General features: G+C 52.1%; 5 protein-coding genes and 1 long non-coding RNA gene across 8 annotated transcripts; 4 read left to right on the top strand and 2 right to left on the bottom strand.

Annotated features, from left to right (window-relative positions):
* Positions 1-70: 70 nt before the first annotated feature.
* On the top strand, positions 71-2,953 carry LOC9630257 (protein STABILIZED1). The gene has a single exon (XM_002987561.2). It carries the CDS (start codon positions 137-139, stop codon positions 2,951-2,953), a length of 2,817 nt encoding a protein of 938 aa, XP_002987607.1. The 5' UTR covers positions 71-136.
* A 36-nt stretch (positions 2,954-2,989) lies between these two features.
* LOC112341401 lies at positions 2,990-3,536 on the bottom strand. 2 transcript variants are annotated; one of them, XM_024661417.1, is made up of 3 exons: positions 3,437-3,536; positions 3,273-3,386; positions 3,007-3,214 (listed from the first exon to the last, which is right to left on the bottom strand). In XM_024661417.1, the coding sequence occupies exons 1-3, from the start codon at positions 3,452-3,454 to the stop codon at positions 3,095-3,097; spliced, it is 252 nt and encodes an 83-aa protein (XP_024517185.1). In that variant the 5' UTR covers positions 3,455-3,536; the 3' UTR covers positions 3,007-3,094. The 2 variants fall into 2 exon arrangements, with proteins under 2 accessions (XP_024517184.1, XP_024517185.1); XM_024661416.1 differs by having other exon boundaries at positions 2,990-3,214; positions 3,273-3,536.
* Positions 3,537-4,247: 711 nt separating this feature from the next.
* LOC9629795 (uncharacterized calcium-binding protein At1g02270) lies at positions 4,248-6,562 on the top strand. Its single transcript, XM_024661422.1, has 11 exons — positions 4,248-4,685; positions 4,750-4,848; positions 4,904-5,009; positions 5,072-5,295; positions 5,350-5,426; positions 5,479-5,593; positions 5,641-5,766; positions 5,826-5,939; positions 5,989-6,099; positions 6,149-6,435; positions 6,487-6,562. Exons 1-11 carry the CDS (start codon positions 4,446-4,448, stop codon positions 6,527-6,529), a joined length of 1,542 nt encoding a protein of 513 aa, XP_024517190.1. The 5' UTR covers positions 4,248-4,445; the 3' UTR covers positions 6,530-6,562.
* A 184-nt stretch (positions 6,563-6,746) lies between these two features.
* Positions 6,747-9,467, bottom strand: LOC9630256 (probable folate-biopterin transporter 6). Of its 2 annotated transcripts, none has more exons than XM_024661420.1 (6): positions 8,630-9,467; positions 8,494-8,564; positions 8,217-8,424; positions 7,689-7,964; positions 7,394-7,585; positions 6,747-7,340 (listed from the first exon to the last, which is right to left on the bottom strand). In XM_024661420.1, the coding sequence occupies exons 1-6, from the start codon at positions 8,900-8,902 to the stop codon at positions 6,813-6,815; spliced, it is 1,548 nt and encodes a 515-aa protein (XP_024517188.1). In that variant the 5' UTR covers positions 8,903-9,467; the 3' UTR covers positions 6,747-6,812. The 2 variants fall into 2 exon arrangements, with proteins under 2 accessions (XP_024517188.1, XP_024517189.1); XM_024661421.1 differs by having other exon boundaries at positions 7,761-7,964.
* Positions 7,499-8,635, top strand: LOC112341402. The gene is made up of 2 exons (XR_002990538.1): positions 7,499-8,042; positions 8,106-8,635. It is a non-coding gene; the product is annotated as an uncharacterized LOC112341402 (long non-coding RNA).
* A 334-nt stretch (positions 9,468-9,801) lies between the features above and the next one.
* LOC9630255 lies at positions 9,802-17,978 on the top strand. The gene is made up of 15 exons (XM_024661413.1): positions 9,802-10,131; positions 10,228-10,550; positions 10,604-10,982; positions 11,039-11,140; positions 11,197-11,385; positions 11,429-11,518; positions 11,567-11,669; positions 11,737-13,175; positions 13,248-13,460; positions 13,510-15,684; positions 15,734-15,852; positions 15,906-16,266; positions 16,327-16,623; positions 16,676-16,927; positions 16,974-17,978. Exons 1-15 carry the CDS (start codon positions 9,802-9,804, stop codon positions 17,829-17,831), a joined length of 7,230 nt encoding a protein of 2,409 aa, XP_024517181.1. The 3' UTR covers positions 17,832-17,978.
* The last annotated feature ends 821 nt before the right edge of the window (positions 17,979-18,799 follow it).

Raw genomic sequence — 18,799 nt, 5'->3', positions numbered from 1 at the left:
CTTTTAGGTTACTTTAAAGCTGCCCTAAAACGGCAAAAAGAGGCTAAAAGGTCGTAATACTTTTAAGTTATATGCCCTAAAAGGAGAAAAGGTTCCTTTTCCATTATATAAGCTCTTCAGTAGATTAGGGCAAAGTATGGGGGGTAAGCGCTTGGATTTCCTCACAGCGAAGGCGCCGCCCGGCTACGTCGCTGGCTTGGGCCGCGGCGCCACCGGTTTCACCACTCGATCGGATATCGGCCCCGCCAGAGCGGCGCCGGAGACCACCACCACCAGCTTTGGGCGGGGCAGGGGCAAAGCGGCGCCGCCGCCTATTGGCGGCGGTGGGGCGGAGGATGAGGAAGATGAGCACGAGGTGAGCGGGTATGGCCAAATCCAGAACCAAGAGTTTGACGAGTTCGAGGGTAACGATGTGGGGCTGTTTGCCACAGGTGTGTATGACGCCGACGACGATGAGGCCGACGCGGTGTATGAGAGCGTCGCCGCCAGGATGGATTCGCGACGGAAGGAGCGACGGGAGGAGCGGCTCAAGCGCTCGATCGAGCAGCGCCGCGAGAGCACTCCCACGATCAAGGAGCTCCTGGCGGACGTGACGAGAACTCTGGTGGAGCTGCCCCCGCAAGAGTGGGAGAAGATCCCCGACGCGACGAATCTGTCGCGGCGGAAGAAGAAGGCGCGGTTTGAAAGCTATGTTCCTCCGCCGGACACACTCCTTGAGAAGGCCCAAAAGGAGCGTAACACGGTCCTGGACCAGGGTGGTGGCGGCGCTACCGTGGTTGGCGGCGCCGCTAGTAGTAACATCAGCAGCCTCACAGCCGTGGGCGAGGGACGCGGCACGGTTCTCTCGCTCAAGCTGGATCGCTTGTCCGACTCGGTCAGTGGGCTCACGGTCGTGGATCCCCGAGGCTACCTCACCGATCTCAAGAGCATGAAGATCACCAGCGACGCGGAGATCTCCGACATGAAGAAGGCGCGCCTGCTGCTCAAGTCCGTGATCCAGACCAATCCAAAGCACGCGCCGGGGTGGATGGCGGCGGCGCGGCTGGAGGAGGTGGCGGGGAAGATCACCGCCGCGCGGAGCGTCATCCACCAGGGGTGCCAGGAGTGTCCGAAGAACGAAGACGTGTGGCTCGAGGCATGCAGGCTGACGAGCGGCGCCGCCGCCAAGGGAGTGATCTCCGCGGCAGTGAAGGCGATCCCCACGTCGGTGAAGCTGTGGATGGCGGCGGCGGGGCTTGAGGAGGAGAGCGCCGCTAAGAGCCGCGTTCTTCGCAAGGGGCTCGAGTTTATACCCGACTCGGTGCGGCTGTGGAAGGCGGTGGTGGAGCTGGCGAGCGAGGAGGAGGCGAGGATCTTGCTGGGCCGCGCCACCGAGTGCTGCCGCCACCACGTGGAGCTATGGCTGGCGCTGGCGAGGCTGGAGACTTACGACAAGGCGAGGGTGGTGCTCAACCGAGCTCGCGACGCGCTGCCAACCGAGCCCGTGATCTGGATCGCGGCAGCCAAGCTCGAGGAGGCGGCGGGGAATGGCTCTCGCGTGGCAGAGATCATCGACCGCGCTATACGGTCGCTGGAGAGGCTCGGGGTGGTGATCGACCGCGAGTACTGGATGAAGGAGGCGGAGGCGGCGGAGAGAGCGGCGGCGGCGGTGACTTGCGCGGCGATCGTGAGGAGGACGATCGGGTTGGGCGTGGAGGAGGAGGACAAGAAGAGGACGTTGGTGGCGGACGCGGAGGAGTGTCTCAAGAGGGGATCGGTCGCGACCGCGAGGGCGATCTTTACTCGCGCGCTGGAAGAGTTTCCTGGGAAGAAGAGCGTGTGGATCAAGGCGGCGCTGCTGGAGAAGGGCCATGGATCGAGGGAAGCGGTGGACTCGCTGCTGGAGCGCGCTGTGGGGTGCTGTCCAAAGGCCGAGGTGTTGTGGCTCTTGGGAGCCAAGGAGAAGTGGCTAGCGGGAGACATCGATGGCGCTCGAGCGATCCTCACGGCGGCATACGTTGCGATCCCGGAGTCCGAGGAGATCTGGCTGGCGGCGTTCAAGCTCGAGTTTGAGAGCCGCGAGCCGGAGAGGGCCAGGATCTTGCTGGCCAAGGCGAGGGAGCGCGGTGGCTGCTCGGAGAGAGTGTGGATGAAGTCGGCGATGGTGGAGCGGGAGCTGGGAAAGGTGGCGGAGGAAAGGCGGCTGCTCGAGGAGGGGCTCAAGCGCTTCCCGGGATTCCACAAGCTGTGGCTGATGCTCGGGCAGCTCGAGGAGAGAACTGGGAACCTCGCCGCCGCGAGGAGCGTGTACGAGCGAGCGCTGGAGAGGTGTGATCCAGCGACGAGCACGCCGGTGTGGCTGGCGGCGGCGGAGCTCGAAGAGAAAGGTGGCGGGATCGCGAAGGCGAGGGCGCTGCTCACGACGGCGCGGCTCAAGAAGAAGGAGGATCCGGAGCTGTGGCTGGCGGCGATTCGAGCGGAGGCGCGGGCGGGGAAGTGGAAGGAGGCGGAGGCGCTCATGGCGAAAGCGCTCCAGGAGTGCCGGAGGAGCGGGATCCTGTGGGCCGCGAGCGCGGAGATGGCACCGCGGGCGCAGAGGAAGGCCAGGAGCTTCGATGCGGTGAAGAACAGCGAGCAGGATCCGTTCGTGGTGGCGGTGGTGGGGAAGTTCTTCTGGCAGGACCGCAAGGTTGACAAGGCGAGGAGCTGGATCAAGCGGGCAGTGGCTGCGGCGCCGGATATCGGGGACTTTTGGGCGGTGCTGTATCGGTTCGAGCAGGAGCACGGGAGCGCGGAGGCGATCGAGGAGGTGGTGGAGAGATGCAAGGCGGCGGAGCCGAAGCACGGCGAGCGGTGGATCCGGGTGTCCAAGGCGGTGGAGAATGCGCATCAAGGGGTGGAGTTCGTGCTCGGAAAGGTGGCGGCGGGGTTTAGGAGGGACGATAGTATCGTCATGCCGAGCTCCAGGCCATAGCTGAGCTCGATCTCGATCCAGGGGCTCTGCAAAAAAACGATTTTGGCATGGAAGAGAAGTCATGGCGAGCTCCAGGCCATAGCTAGGCGCGATCTCGATCCGGAAGCTTTGCAAAAAGAGATTTTGGCATGGAAGAGATCTTCAATTCTTGACTCTTTCTTCTTCTCGCGGGGGAAACTCTACTGGAGTGGTGACCCTCTGGGCGTTGCGGATCTCCGAGGGGCCGGGGGTCTTCAAAGTCGATGGCATTCCTGAGAGTTCCTGAGATCGTGGAAGAGATGGAAGATCATCCTGGGAGAAACTTTTGGAGAAACCATACCTGGAGGAGATGGAGTCTCAGCTGGCTGGGAGTAACGCTCTCGCCGATGCAAGTCATGGCGAATGGAGAGTAGTGCGTCAATGCGTGCGCCGCCGCTAATCTCCTCTCTTCTGCCTGGAAAGTGGAGAAATTTGCAAAGGATCGCCGCCAGCATCGCCACTTACCTCGCCGGAGCTCTCCATTCTGCACGATTTCTTCCAACCCTAGAAGAAGAAACTAGGAAAATAGTGTCTTTCTCAAGCTTTGTTTGATCCAAAAACTCCATTTTTTACAAAAACTAGGAACAAAATGTCGTTCGATCGATCGATCTATTGGAGGATCACGAACTGGAGCTGTGCTGCCGCGCGTAGGAATTCACATTGGTGGGCTTGTAGAGCGTGATTGGATCGCAGCGACAGATCTTGCAGCGCCGCTTGTTGGTGTTCCTCATGCTCCTCTCGCGGCCACTACAAAAGCACAGGCAAACGCAGTGGCATTTGCAGTGGCATCCATTCCTGGATTGGCAATTGCAAGAGGGGCAGTGGCACGTCGGGCAGCGGCAGTGGCACACGCAAAAGCAAGAGCATCCGCAAGCGCAGCCGCAGGCGTGGAGCTGGCAGTGACAATTGCAAAACGGGCGGCAGTGGCAGATTTTCTCCGACGACGCCGCCGATTCCACCTCCTCGCCATCGCAGCCCAGAGATTTTCGCCGCTGCAGCTCCGCATCGATCTCCTGCCGGTGCTGATCACACATCTTGGCACGGAGATTGCGCCCCGCCAAATCCCCTTTTTACGGAGGAGCCCTAGGTTTGACGGCTGGGATCTCCGCTCGCGCATCCGCGCCGTCCGTTTGATCCAGCCAATTGGCGCGTTTGTGCCGATGGGATATTCTCTCCTCCTCCTTGCGGTGACGCGGACGTGTGCGGCAAACGAAGAAAAGAAATATCGATCGTGTGTGTGTGGGAATTTTGTAGGGTTTCCATTCCATGGTGGAGTTTGGTCAGAGGATTCGTGTGGAAGGCGCGGCCAGGGCGAGGATTTGGCGATTCCATTGCGCGTTGTCCATTGTTTCGCAATGAGCGCAAGGAATCTCGCACAGGGATTTCTCCGGTTCTTTTTTTTTTCTTCCTCCTCTTCTTCGATCCTCCGATCAGCTCACAGCCGCTCGGCTTGGATCGCCCGCCAGGTCTGAGAATGCCCGTTCTTCACGATTTCTCGTCGGCGAATCAGTCCTCCGCGGCTCGAAATACCATGCTGTGCCAAGCGCCGTGGGACTTGGCATCCTCGGGCGATTTGAAGAGGAAGAGATCGTGGAGGGAAGCCGGTCGCGCTGTCTGTTTCAAGGACGAAGCGGCTTCTAGCGCGGTGAACACGTCCTTCTCGTGCACTACTTTCAACATTTTGGCACCGATTTACAAGCGCGTCAATGGAGAGGTAACGAAAATTCTTTGGCTCCAAGAATTTTTATCGTGGTCTTAGCAAGGAAATATTTTTGCAGGAATGTCGCGAGAGCCAATCTCGAGAGGTCTGGCTGGACAGGAATCGGAGGATACTGGACATGCTTCTGAAAGGGAAATCGTCGGCAATTTGCTTGCAGGTAAAGCAACAAGATCGATCATTATCTTTTTATTCTGTGTCTTGTTCTTCGCTAGGAATTTTGGACGGGAAACGAAGAGCTAGTTGAGTTGTATGAGAAAACTTTAGGAGCAGCGGGGTATGACATGCGAAAACTTGCTAGGCCAAACGGACGCGGTGATGGTACGTGTGTTTCATTTCTTTGTCTCCTTTCCATTCATATGGAAGTGCTGTTAGCTTTCCAGGGCTCTTCACTGCTGTAAAAAGAGACGTCTTACGGGTGATGGACTATCAGGAGCTGCAGTTTCACGATTGCGGTGACCGTGTTGCCCAGTTTCTACGCCTCCAATCAAACATTCCAATGTACAGAGACTGCTTGCACGTAGCTGGACAACAAGAAGTTCTTCTTGTCAATACTCATCTCATATTCCCGCACAACTCCAACTTTTGTCTGGTGCGGCTGCGTCAGGTATGAGTTTGGTGTGCTTTGTGACTAGCTAGCTGACCAATTCGTGGCGAGCAGGTTTACAAGATCCTCAAGTATTTGGAGCAGTACAAAGATGACCACAATCTATCGCATGCGCCAGTTTTACTCTGCGGGTTAGTCAAGCTATCCCACATCTTCCAGCACGTTACATATGATTTTTTTCAGGGACTGGAACGGGAGCAAAAGGGGCCAGGTGTACAAGTTCCTGCGGTCGCAAGGGTTTGTGTCATCGTACGATGTTGCTCACCAATATTCGGATTGTGAAGCTGATGCGCATCGGGTAAGGAGTCCACACCACTAGACGTTTTTGACATATTTTTTTCTCAGTGGGTGAGTCATCGTAATCACCGGGGCAATATTTGTGGAGTCGATTTTATATGGTTGCTCAATCCCAGCAAAAGTACAGGGTCGCTGAGAGAAAACTGGAAAAGCGCTGTATTCGGTATCATTAAAGTATGTCCATACGAAAGTGCTTTTTCATTTTCACTTGTTTTTCTCTTTTCCTGTGACAGTCAAAACTTCTCCGTGAACACGGCAAACAAGGAAGAGACGCGTTTTGTTTTTTCCAGCAGAACGAATGCGATGAATGCTTGACGTATGAAGATTTCCATGCGACTCTAAGACGGGTAGGTCTGCATGCAGTTCTAACTTGCGTATCTAACAAAGAAATCGCAGCTTGAGCTGACGAAGGAGGACTTGGAAGGGCTCTCAAGAGATGAGATTGAGGAACTGATAAAATCTGCAGACTTTGATGGCAACGGCGTCATTGACTACGACGAATTTCAAGTACGTATGTCACTCAACTTAGAAAAGTCTTATGAAGTCTATATTTCAGGAGAGTCTCGCGTTTGACAATACTTTCGACTGCAACAACGGAAGCAGCCTTGGCAGCTGGTCGAAGAGAATCTTCCAAACGGAAATAAGAAAAAGCTCCTGGGAGTTTGCTCAGCCTGAAGAGCCGGATCATCATCCTTGCCTGGTGGAGTCGAGTCCTGAGCTTGACGTGAGACACGCATCGTTTCATCCCCCGGAAGTGGAGCAGGGGACATGGCCCGACAACTACTCTTTGTCCGACCATGCACCTCTGACTGCCATGTTTGCTCCGGTGTACGCGCAAAGCAGGCAAGCTTGCTCAAATTTCTGACGCTAACGAGCCTGCATGGATGCATGCAGGTTGTTGCAACAATTGCCGGCAAATTTCGGCTTTTACGATTGATTAAAGGAAGAGCTATATTGCCTTATAACGTAAGATTGGAGTTCCAAACTTTCTCATCTGGTCCAGACACGAGAAGAGACCGCCAACGGGGATACTCAGGTGCGTTGCATTCGTGAGTTAATATGTTACTAACCAATCTCACAGGTTTCGTCGAAATATATATTATAATGTTCGCGAATGAAAGTGAGAATTTCAAGTAAGTTTACAATCACAAAAATACTTTATGACCTCTTTTTTTCTGTTGTAGCAAATTATTTCTTGTTATACATTCCACAATTTTGAGTTACAAGCTTTGGATGAGAAGCTGGCTCTCTTGTCCAAGCTCAACTCCTTTGGCCAACTTCTTCATTTCTACAAGATCATCTTGAGCCTCACTCTCGTCCTGATTTGAAGCTACCACTTGCAAAGCAGGACCATTATCAACGAGCGTGTCGGGGCCACCGTCCGGGACAAGAGCCGTGAGGAAGATCAATGGCAACAATCTCATGATGCTTCTCACCACCACGGCCAGCCACAGATTGGTGTAGTCGTCCTTCTTGACGTGGAAGAGCCTGAGGAGCCAAGCGCCAAGCCAGGAAGCAGTGGTACCTCCGAGATTGGACACGGACATGAGAAAGGCAAACACTGTTCCCTCCACTCCCGGCGGGCAAAGTTTGGCCGAGAGCACCAGCATTGGCATCAGCTGCAGCTTGAAGATGACGCTCGACAGCGCCTTGTCACCGAGCACGAAAAAATGGTCTGGAACACCGAGCTTCAAGTTGTATCTCGTGACGAGAGCAATGTCTGGGAGACTGACGAGGCAGACTGCAACCTGGGAAGCAAACGTTCAAGGTGGCGAGAGAAGCTCGCTCGCGATCGAGTTACCTGAGTCCACTTGAACATCGTCCGGAACGAGTAGAATCGAAAGCAGGTGTTGTAGAGCAGGATCCCACAGACCATGGCGACGTAGCCGATTGCACTGACGAGGCCGAGGAAGTTCTCGCTGAAGCCGGGCCCGTGTTTGGAGTCCGTCATCCAGAAGAACATTGCCTCCGAGATGTCAGGACACACAGCTCCCTGCAGCGACGAGAATTCTACGTGAGGAACCAACGGAGGAGCAGCAGCATTGCGAGATCGAAACAAAGAAAAGGAGGTGGAAAGGCTGGAAGAGAGAGTTCACGCTGAAGAGGTATATGTACAGGGCTGGCTTCCAGATGCTCGGGCTGCGGACCGTGGCGGTGAAGAGGTGTACCGTGCGGAGCAGTGCCGCGAAGTTGGCCCCCGCGAGCTGCTTGGGGAGCTTGTCCTCGGGAAGAGCCCACGCTGCAACGATGAGCATGAGAGGCGCCGTGGAGATCAAGAGGAAAGCTCCCTTTGGACCCAAGGAGTGGACGGCTGGCCCGGAAATCCCACACCCGGAGAGGCCACCGATCGCCATGCTCCCCCACGACAAGCTCTGTGCAAAACAACAGCATCAGATCATCTCAGGGTGGCAGTAGCGGAGCTCTCTTCCTATCAAGATCAAGAAATGGTGGTAAATTCTCTCTCCCTAGCTGGTAACTTTTCGCTCGATCAATCCACTCAAGTTCTCTTCCAGGATCTTTTTGCGAGAACTCAAGACGATCAAGCGAGCTCCTTAAAGTTCTTCGATCTAGCCGTGACGGTGGCGAAGTTCTCGACTCGCAATCACTGAGAGAAGAATGGTTACCTGCAAATCACTGGCGAGGTGTGGTACGTTTCGGCTGTGCTGTGCCACTGCGGCGTCGGTGACGACGTCCGGGAAGGCGGTACACAGCGCGGCACCGGCGAGGAGCAGCGTCGCGACCAGCGGCGATGGAGTGGGAAGAAGCGCCAGCATCCACAAGCACAAGCTGCCGGCCATGCCGCACGTCGCCAAGTAAGGCCATCGCCGGTAGCTGCCAAGAACAAAGTTTTAAGAAGAGATCTTTGGCAAGCCCGAGAACTCTACAAAAGTTACGCTGTACCCGCCAATGGGAAACGTGTCCGTTATAAGGCCGTAGATTGGCTTGATGTCCCATGGCAAGCTCGACAGTGCCTGGAAGAAAGAAGAAAGAAGAAAGAAGAAAAGGTATGGAAAAGGAGAGAATTTGCGCCGCTTGCCTGGAATGCCTGGGTTGACGATGGCTGCAGCTTTTGGACGTCTTTCCAGTAGTAATTGATGGCCATGTTCTTGACGCTCTCGCCATATCCCTGGTTGACGCCATACACGATCATCACCACTGCCAGGAATGGGGCTCCAAATGCCGCGCGCAGCTGCCCAATCCAGTCCACCAGGCCCATCGCCCTCTTCGCCTTTGCAGCGCCCAGATCTTCCTCCTCCACTGGCGATGCTAGCTCAACTCCCAAGGATCTCTCCTCGTCTGCTGGATCCATTGGAGAAATCAGAGAGAGAGAGAGAGAGAGAGAGAGAGAGAGAGAATTGGAGAGGGTCCCTGCTCTAATCCATCGAGAATCGACGAGGAGGAATTCGTCCGGCCTTGGTCTCTGGGTGACAAGCTAGAGCAAACCTCGGATCTCGCGGGCGTGGCATCCCAGCGACAGAGAAGAAGCGCGAGATCATGACAAGGAAGAACTGGAAACCCCTATCTCGCGTCTCTCCCGCCGATCGCGAGTGGAATCCACAGCAATTCCACGCCCGGACCGCGGGCGAGATCGCCCACGACGCTCCTTTGTCCTAGATCGGCGAGCCCACTGCACAAAGTCGAGAGAACCGACAAAAACAAAGACCCTCTTTCCCTCGATCTTCTCGATCTTCTCCTCCTCTCTGCTCGATACTGGCGAGCGATTCCTCTGGCACTGATCTCTCGCCCAAAACAAGAGGGATCCTCTTTGCTGTGAGGATGTTTACACCTAGAATGAGACAGCGGCAACGAAGAAAGCATGACCATTGACTGTAGACCCGGCGCCGCATTAGATTAGCGGGATGTTAATTAAGCGCGATTAGCTCACTCCCATGAGAGAATAATGATGGGCGCGTACAAGCCAAGATCCTGTCGCTGGAAATCCATACCATAAGCAAGAAGCCAAGTAGTAGGCCTTGTTCTTGTTGTCCGGGGCATATTCGCCGCGATGGATGGAAAGAGCATCTTTTCCCACGTGAACGCTGCATGTATTATTATCCACTCGCGGTGAGCATATTCACCCCAAAGATCCTTTTATACATTTACCTGGAGCTAGTTAATTTCCAAGATTAAAGGTAAACTTACCCATGGTTATGTTTGAACTTAATCTTCTAAAACCCCCCAGGTAGGGTTTAGGGCATTTCTCTCTCCATGGCGGAGAGAAGGATTCCTTCCGGCAGCGGCAGTGGAGGTCAGGTATTTCCAGATTATCGTCCTGCTCTTCCTCCTCCTCGGCCTTGGATTGCGCCCGGGAGATGGCAGCCGCAGCCTCATCGGGCAATGTACGAGGAGACGATCAAGCGCTTGGATAATGCGGCCGTCACAGCTTACCAGCAGGCTCTTGGCGATGGCAACGGTGTCACAGTCGCGGCGGTTCTCGGCAGAATGCTGTGTCAGCTGGGGATTTACTCGCTGGAGTCGATTGGTGTGCAAATGCACCAAGTCCCTTGCTTGAGAACGCTATCGGCAATCGAAGGAAAGGTGGGAATCGAGTAAGCTCTTTCATTTTTTCTCTTTCTGTTCTTTCTTCTCAAATTGTTGCGCGAGTTCTGTTCTAAAGCGTTTCTATGGGTGTAGGTGAACGCCTATATAGTGGCTTATGTTGCAGGGAACCGGATCACGACGCTCCACGACCTGGTTCTCGGGCTGTGCGAGGAGGAACGAGTTGATACGTTTGATGATCTTGGCCTTGGACCTGTCGTAAAACACGCCCTCGTCCAGCAAATTTTTTCTGCCGGATTGATGCAAGTTTACAAGATTACTGCGTTGGAGGTTTTAGAGGACTTGAACAGGCTGATGGAGAAAAAACAGCACGTTGATCCGGCTGCTCTACTCTCCTTCATTGCCGAAGAGAGAAGTGTGGACGTCAAAAGACTCTGCGTTCGCATTCAAAGCCTCGGGTTAGCTTTTCTCCCTTCATCGTTTTTAATCTCCTGACTGACTGTGGCCGTAGGATGTACATTGGTATCACTCGGGAAGTGAAACGGAAAGAAAAAGAAGCTCTACAAAAGTGGGAGGCAAACATGAAGAAAGCCCGCGAACAGAGGGAGGCTATACAGAGAGCCCTGAGAGGAACGCAAACCAACACTAACGTCGAATCCTCTGCGTCCCAGAAACCTTCACACATACGGTTCTGCTACTCCGATTCTGATTCTGACGACAACAAGGCAGTACCTCCGAGGCATAGCACATGTCCATTTCCATCCTCACGAGAAGAACAGAGAAAACCTTGTGGAGAAATGGTGGACAACGAATTTTCTCTCAAGAAATCTGCTGTCTCTGATTTTGTTCGTACTTGGAAGCGCTGTTGCCACGATTTTCCAGTGACCGAGGTAACATCTGCCTCTTCCATTTCTCTACGAGTTTTTTTCATGTATCTTTGAAGCAGGTACTTAAGCGAATGCTTGCTCAAGTAACCAGTGAAAAGAATTTGAGGAGGCTTTTCAAACTCTTTAAAACTCGTCCAGCACTTGCATTGCTGAACATCGCTGTAAGGAGACTTTCTAGTCTTTGCGTGCTTCGTGTTTTAATATCTGGTTCTCGTAGGTAGCCTCCATGAAAGGCTGCTTTCATTCGTCAGATGAAGACATGGATGCAACAGTGCAATGCTCCACTGCAGAAGTGGAAAAAGCTTTTGAGTCGCTATCGGGATTCGACTACGAAATCAGCAGAGCATCGATTGTTGAGTTTGTAGCAACGTGGAGAGATACTTGCCGCGACTGTTCTGTGGCTCAGGTGGGCAGATGTCTTTATTTTTCTGTACTGAACTGTGTGTTAGGCACTGAATCACATTCTAGCGGATACCAAGGGAAGTCGTAAAGTTCGCTACTTCAAATTCTATCCGGTGGCTCAAATACTTCATGTTGCTGTAAGAATCATGGCTTCGTTGGCTTTACCGTGAATGCTTTCCTTTTAGTTAGCCTCTATCAATTCTGGAGAATGGGACGTCATAGCTCCAGAAGCGATCTCTGATGACGACGACGTAGTAGCTCTTGTGGAAGCTCCTCCCGCGTGCACTGGTATATTCTTTTATTTTATTTTATTTTAATTTTTTGGAGACTTCACTTGCTACGGCTCTCCTTGCAGGTACCAATGACGAGGTTTTCTCAGTGATCAAGGAACATTTTGAACGATACGTTCCAACAACGCACGGGAATGGCAGGTGGTGGTGCAATGTTCTGAATTGGGCCATTGGCTGTGAGAAGCTGCTTTACAGCTCATTCACAGATAAGGTGTTTTCCAGTCTAGGATGCAAAAGTCTTCTGAACTATCTGGAAGTGCATCTCGACAGGGTGATGGTGATGGAAAACAGAAGCTTAATCGATACCACTACAGTTCCACGGCATCGCATGCAAGCGTTTGGTCGGCAAGCGTCGAATGCAGATGCCACTTTGTCAGAGAAGGATATATCAGTCCGGTGCTGCAAGCAGTTCAATCTAGCAACGACAAGCTTTGAGGATCTTACCCCAGATGATATCAGGAGACCAAGCACAGTTTACTTCTCGGTAGCGTTACTTGGGGAATATTTGCCAAATTTCAGTGCCCAGGTTGGCAAGCTTGGAAGTAAGACAGACGCAGATGCCGAAGCATGTCTCGTAAAGGCACCAATGCTAGCTGACTTGACACTTTGGTCGCAATGGACGGACATCTATGAGCCTCAACTTGGTCCTCTTCTAGAGTGGCTCGAGCATGGAAGATGCAACCGGCAGGTTCTAGCTGTTGCGACCAGGGATGGCAAGCTCTTGCGAGTAGATGGAGATGCAAGCGTAGATAGCTTTCTCGATGCAGTTGTAAACGGGCGGTCTTTGGATGTTGCGGCGCAGCTGGTATCTCTAGTAGTGTTGTACGGAGGAGCCGCAAGAACTCCAAAAGCGCTACTCCAGACACATGCGCTTAAAGGGCTACAAATATACTTCGATCGAGCAAGGGTAAACAATGGCCGGAAAAGGAAGCAGGAAAACCATCACGAAGCAGCCTGCTTTATACTTGACTGCCTTGCAAGCGCGCCTCACGATTTTATTGAGTTCTCGGCGGAGGTTCTTTACGCTGGACTTTCCAGACTGTTCCCGGATGCTGGCTCCCTACTTCTACAAAACTGTAGCAGCGTCCTTCATCACTTGATGCTTCACAGGGTGGGATTGGCGTTGGGCGTTCCGCAGTGGATTAACGACTACTCCACTTTTGAAGCTGCAAGTCATGCAGATGAGAGCTATCGGGATAGCTCTTCCGCCTGTGAGAACCACTTCAAGAAACCGAGGCGTGACGAGACCGTTTTGTCTGAGCGACAACCGGGTAGTCAACTCCGTTCTGTGAAGAAGGAGGTGGCTGATATGTCGGAAGAAAGCCTCGATAGTGATGCGAGAGAAGTGGTACGAATGATACGTAAGGACGAGTTTGGCTTCGAGGAACAAGACGAAGTAACTCAGTCTGGACTACTTGCGAAGCAGCATGCTCGAATGGGTCGTGCCTTGGAGTGCCTTTCTCAGAATTTGTATTCGGAAGATTGTCACTTCATCCTTGAGCTGGTACGCATTTTCAAAGGCTTTTCTTTTCAGTCCATTTCATGGTCTTCTGGTTTTTGGTTGTTTGTTACCCAGGTGCAAAATGCCGATGACAATAGCTATCCTCTGAACGCCCATCCCACACTCGCTTTTATCATTCAAAAAGACCGGATCGTCGTTTTAAACAATGAGAAGGGCTTTACAGCGAAGAACATCCGTGCTCTTTGTGATGTCGGGAAGTCCACAAAGAAAGGGGTACCTGCAGGCTACATTGGACACAAAGGAATAGGATTCAAATCAGTCTTCAGAGTAAGTCAGTTTTAGGTGCTTTGCTGTTGATTGACGATTATCTTTTCAGGTCACAGAGTCTCCACAAATACATTCAAACGGCTTTCACGTCAAGTTCGACATATCAGAGAGCTCTATCGGCTTTATCTTACCGACGTGGGTGCAGTCTCCTCTTGATAACGCTTACCTTGAGAACGTCCTTTCACAGGCAACTGGAGAAGATACCTGGTGCATCAACACTCGTATCGATCTTCCTCTTCGAGCGTCCGTAGTCGAGGCCAACTCTATGTCACGCATGTTCCAAGACGTACAACCCAAACTACTACTCTTCCTTCACAAGCTGCGAACGGTGGTCGTCAAGAACGAAGCATCGGATTCGTGCTTGACCATGCGTCGTCAAGATATTGGAAACAACATCATCAAGCTGACAGATGGAAGGAGCACAGGTACTTTTCTCGTCGTGAGGCAGCTTCTTGACGCACCTATGGATCGGGCTGGGGTTCCGGACACTGAGCTTGCTCTTGCTTTCGAGCTGAAGGAGAGCCGTGATGGACACTACGCGGCACTTGCCGTTCAGCAACAGGTGTTCGCCTTTCTACCAGTACGCTCTTACGGGCTGAAGTTCGTCGTACAGGGCGACTTCATTCTTCCATCTTCACGGGAAGACTTGGACCGGGACAGTGCATGGAACCAGTGGTTACGTGCTGAGGTTCCAAAGCTCTTCCTACAATCACTCCACTGCTTTCAATCATCTGCAGTCTTTGGAAGCCGCATTGAAGCTATATCAAGCTACTTGAGCTACGTTCCCGTTGAAGGCGAGGTACTTGGTTTTTTCTCTTCGGTCCCGAGGATTATTCTATCCTTGCTACGAGCTGCTCCTTGCCTGCCTGTTGAAGGTTCAGAGCTCTGGTCGCTGCCATGCACAACCTTGAGAGGATGGGGCGACGCATTTCGACTGCTGGTACCCGATGACATGCTGAAAAAGTATTTGGGACTGCTCTACCTTGACAGAGAGGTGATCATCAGCGATATTCTTGCATCGGCCTTGGGAGTTCCGGAGTATGGAGTGGAGACGCTGGTTGGCTTGCTGAAAGCTGCTGCTAAATCGCTGGACGACCTGGGAATAGGATGGCTGCGAAGGTGTCTTGTGGAAATCCACAAGTGCTTTGCCTACGAGAAACAGAACTTTGTACATCAGGAGCAGAAGGTGGCGGGAACTCTGCGAGGTGTTCCTTTCATTCCTCTATCTTCTGGCGGATTCACATCACTAGAGGACGGACTAGTTTGGTTCCTTGATGGCGAAGGTTTACAGGGACGCTCTAAAGATTTCCTGGACCTCTATTCGGACATTAGAACCGTGAGTCCGTTCCTTATCGACGAGGAAAGCACCGCTGGTACTATAAAGGAGATGCTTGTGAAACTGGGGGTTAAGGTGGTGACTGCGCATGAAGTTATCAAGAGCCACGTTTTACCAGCAATGGCAAGCGTGGATTGTCTCAAGAAAGATCCATCACTTCTCCTGCAGTACCTGGCTTACTGCGCCTTACACTTTGAGCTCGACAATTGCCGAAGCTGTCAAGCAGAAAAGGACGGACTTTTATCTCAGCTCAGGAATACAGCGATTGTTCTCACTAAGGACGGCCTGCGCAGCGTCGCTGAACACAGCATACACTTCGGCAAGGAACTGGGCAACATTGTCGACGTCGAAAAATTGCTCGAGGATGCTCCAGTGCCATGGTGTGAGGTTGATAGCAAGTACCTCCAGTTCAATCCGTCACCGGCGTTTTGGCGGAAGTTCTTCATGTCGCTGGGAGTCAGCGACTTTATCAACGTGCTGCCGTCGAAGGTGAGGGTCGGGGATAAATCATCTACCGTCTGGAAGAACGAGAGTTGGAAGCACGCGGATGGGAACACTGCCTGGATTATACAAGACTGGGGATGCGCCGACTCGTTCCGCATATGCAACGCTCTTGCACGGAGTGGAAGGCCTGAAAATTGCAGGCTTTTCCTGACGGTACTGGACAGTATGTGGGATGAGCACTACGATCGGTTCTCGAAAGGCAGCTACAGTGTGGAAGGTGCTCCCAGCATTGGTGGCGACTGTGAGTCGTCTTTTGTTTTGCAACTCCGAGGGTACGCTTGGATCGGTTCCAGCTTGGACCATCAACTTCATAAGCCAACGGAGCTGTTTCACAAAAGCGTGGAATCGATGCTGGGAAGCTATGTTTCCTATGCCCGGCCTCAGGTGCGTAGCATTCGTAAATTTATCTTGTGTCTTACTAGTTCATGTGCAGGTTGGTAGTAGCAAACTGGCAAAAGCTTTGGGTCTACATACAGAGGTGCGACTGGAGGATATAATAAATTTAATGAAGCTGCTCAATGAAAGAGAAAAAGAAGGAAGCTGTTCAATCAGGTACAACTTTGTTTTACTCCATGACGTTTCCTAACAGTATGTTGTATTTACAGCATTGGCCAGATGGAAAGAGTATACACGTTTTTGTGCGAGAAAATGGACAAGCAGGAGTTGCAGAGGCAGTTTGAATCTACTTACATATTTTTACCTTCCGTTCGAGTGACGAGAACCAACGAAAATGTCACTGGAAATCTTTATTCAGCTGCACAGGTTACTTGGGAAGATCCGTTTGGTTTTGACGATTCGACGGATGGGAAAGTTCCTGTCAGAACACTTTGCCACGTTTACTCAGCGGAAATGCGAGATTTTTTCGTCGAAGGATGCTGCGTGCCTGACGTACCTGACTTCGATGCTTATATCAGCATACTCCAGCACATTGCTGGAACCGTGCCACCTTCGAAGCTCCTTGACAAGGCACGTAAAGAGCCCGTTTCTTTTTACTTGTTATTAAGTGTGTTTTCCGTGTTTCTCCAGGTTCTGGAGCTTTTTGCTCATTGGTCGCGAGAACTTGACAATGGCAAAATGAAACCGGAGGAGCTGGATCGTCGAAAGAATGCGTTGCGAGCGAGCGGTGCTCCCATTTTACCGACAACGCAGAACACTTGGACGGGTTTGACAGATGCGGACCGCATATTGTGCTGGTGTGACGATGCCAAGCTTGTTGATGCGTTCGACTACTTAGACAGTGCAGTCAAGTTCGTGGATGTCGGGAGATCTTCAGCTTCGATCGTGTCCTTCTTGACGGGAATCGGAGTACCTCGCTTTTCGGAGGTAATGTTGTGGATTATGAATTTCTGTGTTGGCTAATGCTTCAATGTCGCAGGTAGTTGAAAAGGAAGCCATTATTTATGGCCCAAATAGCTCGCCAGAGCTTGAAAACATCATTTCGCTGGTTCTTCCATATTGTCAGAGGTATTTGGTACAGTTTCATCCGGAGAATTACAGACGCTGCAAGGAAGATGGATGTCTTCGTGAATTTCAGTGCTTCATTGTGGACAGGCTGTTTTCGCGGTACAAGCTTAAGTCGACGGGATTTTTTTCGCGTCACAGGATTCCCTGCAACTGCTTACTAGAGGTAAGACTGAGTTTCTTTTGGTACTTACATACTATGGTTTGTGCAGGACAATAAACTCTATGTTTCTTCTACGCATATCCAAGAGTATGCTTCCATTTTTCTAGAGCTCTCGCGTCTATTCTTCAGTGGCACGCAACACACGCCTCTAGCCAACTTCTTGCACTTGGTAGCACTTCAAGCCAAGGGTCTGGCGGACGATGATGATTTGGAGTCTCTGGTTTCAAGCTCCCAGAACCTGATGCCTCTCCCTACGGAAGAGGCGCCCTGGAAGCTGGGAGGGAGCCAGCGGCACAACCCGAGCACGTCAACCATGGCAGCCCGGGCCGACGAGTTCCTCGAGCGGCAGAGAACAAAATCGAAGACCGCCAGGCACTCCATCGAAGCTCCCGGCGATAGTGCAGTGATCCAGAAGCAGAATGTAATCGATCTGGACGACTACAACTTCACTGAGCAGCAGGCAGATGACGCTCAAGAACTCAGCGTGGTCGACCGCGACAAGCTCGTATCATCACGTCCAGCAAACCGGGAGCAGCAGGAAGTTACTGGAAGAAACGGCGAGAAGATGGTATACGAGCACCTGTGTAGGAAGCACGGCCAGGACGCCATGGTCTCGTGGGTGAACGAGGAGGTGGAAACGGGCTGTGCTTACGACATTGTGGTGGAGTGGTCGGACGGGCGGAAGAAGTTTGTGGAGGTGAAGTCGACAAGATCGAGCAGCAAGGATTGGTTCGAGTTATCTCCCTGGGAGTGGGAGTTTGCGAGCAAGATGGGCGATGGATACAGCATCATCCGGATCCAGATGCTCCAGAACAAGCAGCAGGCTCGGCTTATGACGTTTGACAATCCAGTGCAGCTGTGCCGAGACAAAGTCTTGCAGTTGGCCGTGCTGGTTCCACATTCATAGGAAGATATTCTTTTAAACCCTTCCACTCCATATAGTAACTTATTTGGTTCAAGGTTGATTCGAAGATGAGAAGATCAGGAGACAGACTGCTTTCTTGCATCTTTGTGAGTTGCGCATGATTTATAAAATACCATGCAAATTTTGACACTTGAAGTTTATAGTTCTGGCTATCACCCATCCCATGGGCGCTGGCTGATGCATAGTTGTTTGCGCCGCTCTTGCTTTTGTGCCACTCTACTCGACTCCAGGGTTCGTTTTTGTGCTTGCTTTCGTTTTCATGGCAATCAAGCTGAAGCTACAGGGCATTTTAAACTGTTGGTACCTCTGTTCCACTGGATTGCACTTCCATTGGAAGTGTTCCAGAAGATTTAATCAACCAACGAGACAACTATGTGTCAAGCGTGCTCGTCGACTTCTACGCAAAGTGATGGTGGACACTCGCAGGGTGTTCGATCGAATGGACTTGGTTACTTTGAACGCGCTACTGCTCGGATACACGGACAACGGCGAGGATGAGATGGCCTTGGAGCTGTTCTTGAGTCTCTCCATGATGGGAGGAGTTTCGTGGCTCCTCTCAAAGCTTGCAGCAATCTGGCCGAGAAGGAACAAGGCCAGATCGTTCTTGTTAAGCTGGAAAGAAAAATGCACGCAGCATGGTTGACGCTCGACTGCTAGGATCCGATGCCGCCGAAGAAGCGCAACAAAAGTCTTAGCGCGGGTATGTACATGGAATTATGTGTGGAGGGGCCAAGGCTTTTCCAGGTGTGAAATATATGAACTAAGTGTTTAAAAGGCACCTAATAATTTTGCTCAGAACTAAGATTGTATTAATCGAAGCTTGATCCAGCAAGGGATCACTCACCTCTTCTCACGTGAGCCTGCGGATCAAAATAAAACCTGAATGACCACGCTCTTCAAGGCTCCGCCTCCAGCTCACAAGCAAAGAAGCTCCAGTCCCAGATCCTTGC

This window comes from Selaginella moellendorffii, unplaced genomic scaffold (assembly GCF_000143415.4).
Source record: "Selaginella moellendorffii unplaced genomic scaffold, v1.0 SELMOscaffold_82, whole genome shotgun sequence".
NCBI lineage: Eukaryota > Viridiplantae > Streptophyta > Lycopodiopsida > Selaginellales > Selaginellaceae > Selaginella > Selaginella moellendorffii.
This window is presented reverse-complemented; position numbering and strand designations above follow the sequence as displayed.

Excerpts from the sequence above, each read along its gene's own strand:
- LOC9630257 (XM_002987561.2), top strand. The coding sequence starts at position 137 with ATGGGGGGTAAGCGCTTGGATTTCCTCACAGCGAAGGCGCCGCCCGGC.
- LOC112341401 (XM_024661416.1), bottom strand. The coding sequence starts at position 3,426 with ATGCTGGCGGCGATCCTTTGCAAATTTCTCCACTTTCCAGGCAGAAGA. Across the intron at positions 3,215-3,272 it reads TGAGACTCCATCTCCTCCAG|GAACTCTCAGGAATGCCATC; the intron begins GTATGGTTTCTC and ends CCACGATCTCAG.
- LOC9629795 (XM_024661422.1), top strand. The coding sequence starts at position 4,446 with ATGCCCGTTCTTCACGATTTCTCGTCGGCGAATCAGTCCTCCGCGGCT. Across the intron at positions 4,849-4,903 it reads CGTCGGCAATTTGCTTGCAG|GAATTTTGGACGGGAAACGA; the intron begins GTAAAGCAACAA and ends GTTCTTCGCTAG. Across the intron at positions 5,427-5,478 it reads GCGCCAGTTTTACTCTGCGG|GGACTGGAACGGGAGCAAAA; the intron begins GTTAGTCAAGCT and ends GATTTTTTTCAG.
- LOC9630256 (XM_024661420.1), bottom strand. The coding sequence starts at position 8,902 with ATGGATCCAGCAGACGAGGAGAGATCCTTGGGAGTTGAGCTAGCATCG. Across the intron at positions 7,965-8,216 it reads ACCTCGCCAGTGATTTGCAG|AGCTTGTCGTGGGGGAGCAT; the intron begins GTAACCATTCTT and ends TGTTTTGCACAG. Across the intron at positions 7,341-7,393 it reads CGATGTTCAAGTGGACTCAG|GTTGCAGTCTGCCTCGTCAG; the intron begins GTAACTCGATCG and ends TTTGCTTCCCAG.
- LOC9630255 (XM_024661413.1), top strand. The coding sequence starts at position 9,802 with ATGGCGGAGAGAAGGATTCCTTCCGGCAGCGGCAGTGGAGGTCAGGTA. Across the intron at positions 10,551-10,603 it reads GTTCGCATTCAAAGCCTCGG|GATGTACATTGGTATCACTC; the intron begins GTTAGCTTTTCT and ends CTGTGGCCGTAG. Across the intron at positions 15,685-15,733 it reads TTTCCTATGCCCGGCCTCAG|GTTGGTAGTAGCAAACTGGC; the intron begins GTGCGTAGCATT and ends GTTCATGTGCAG.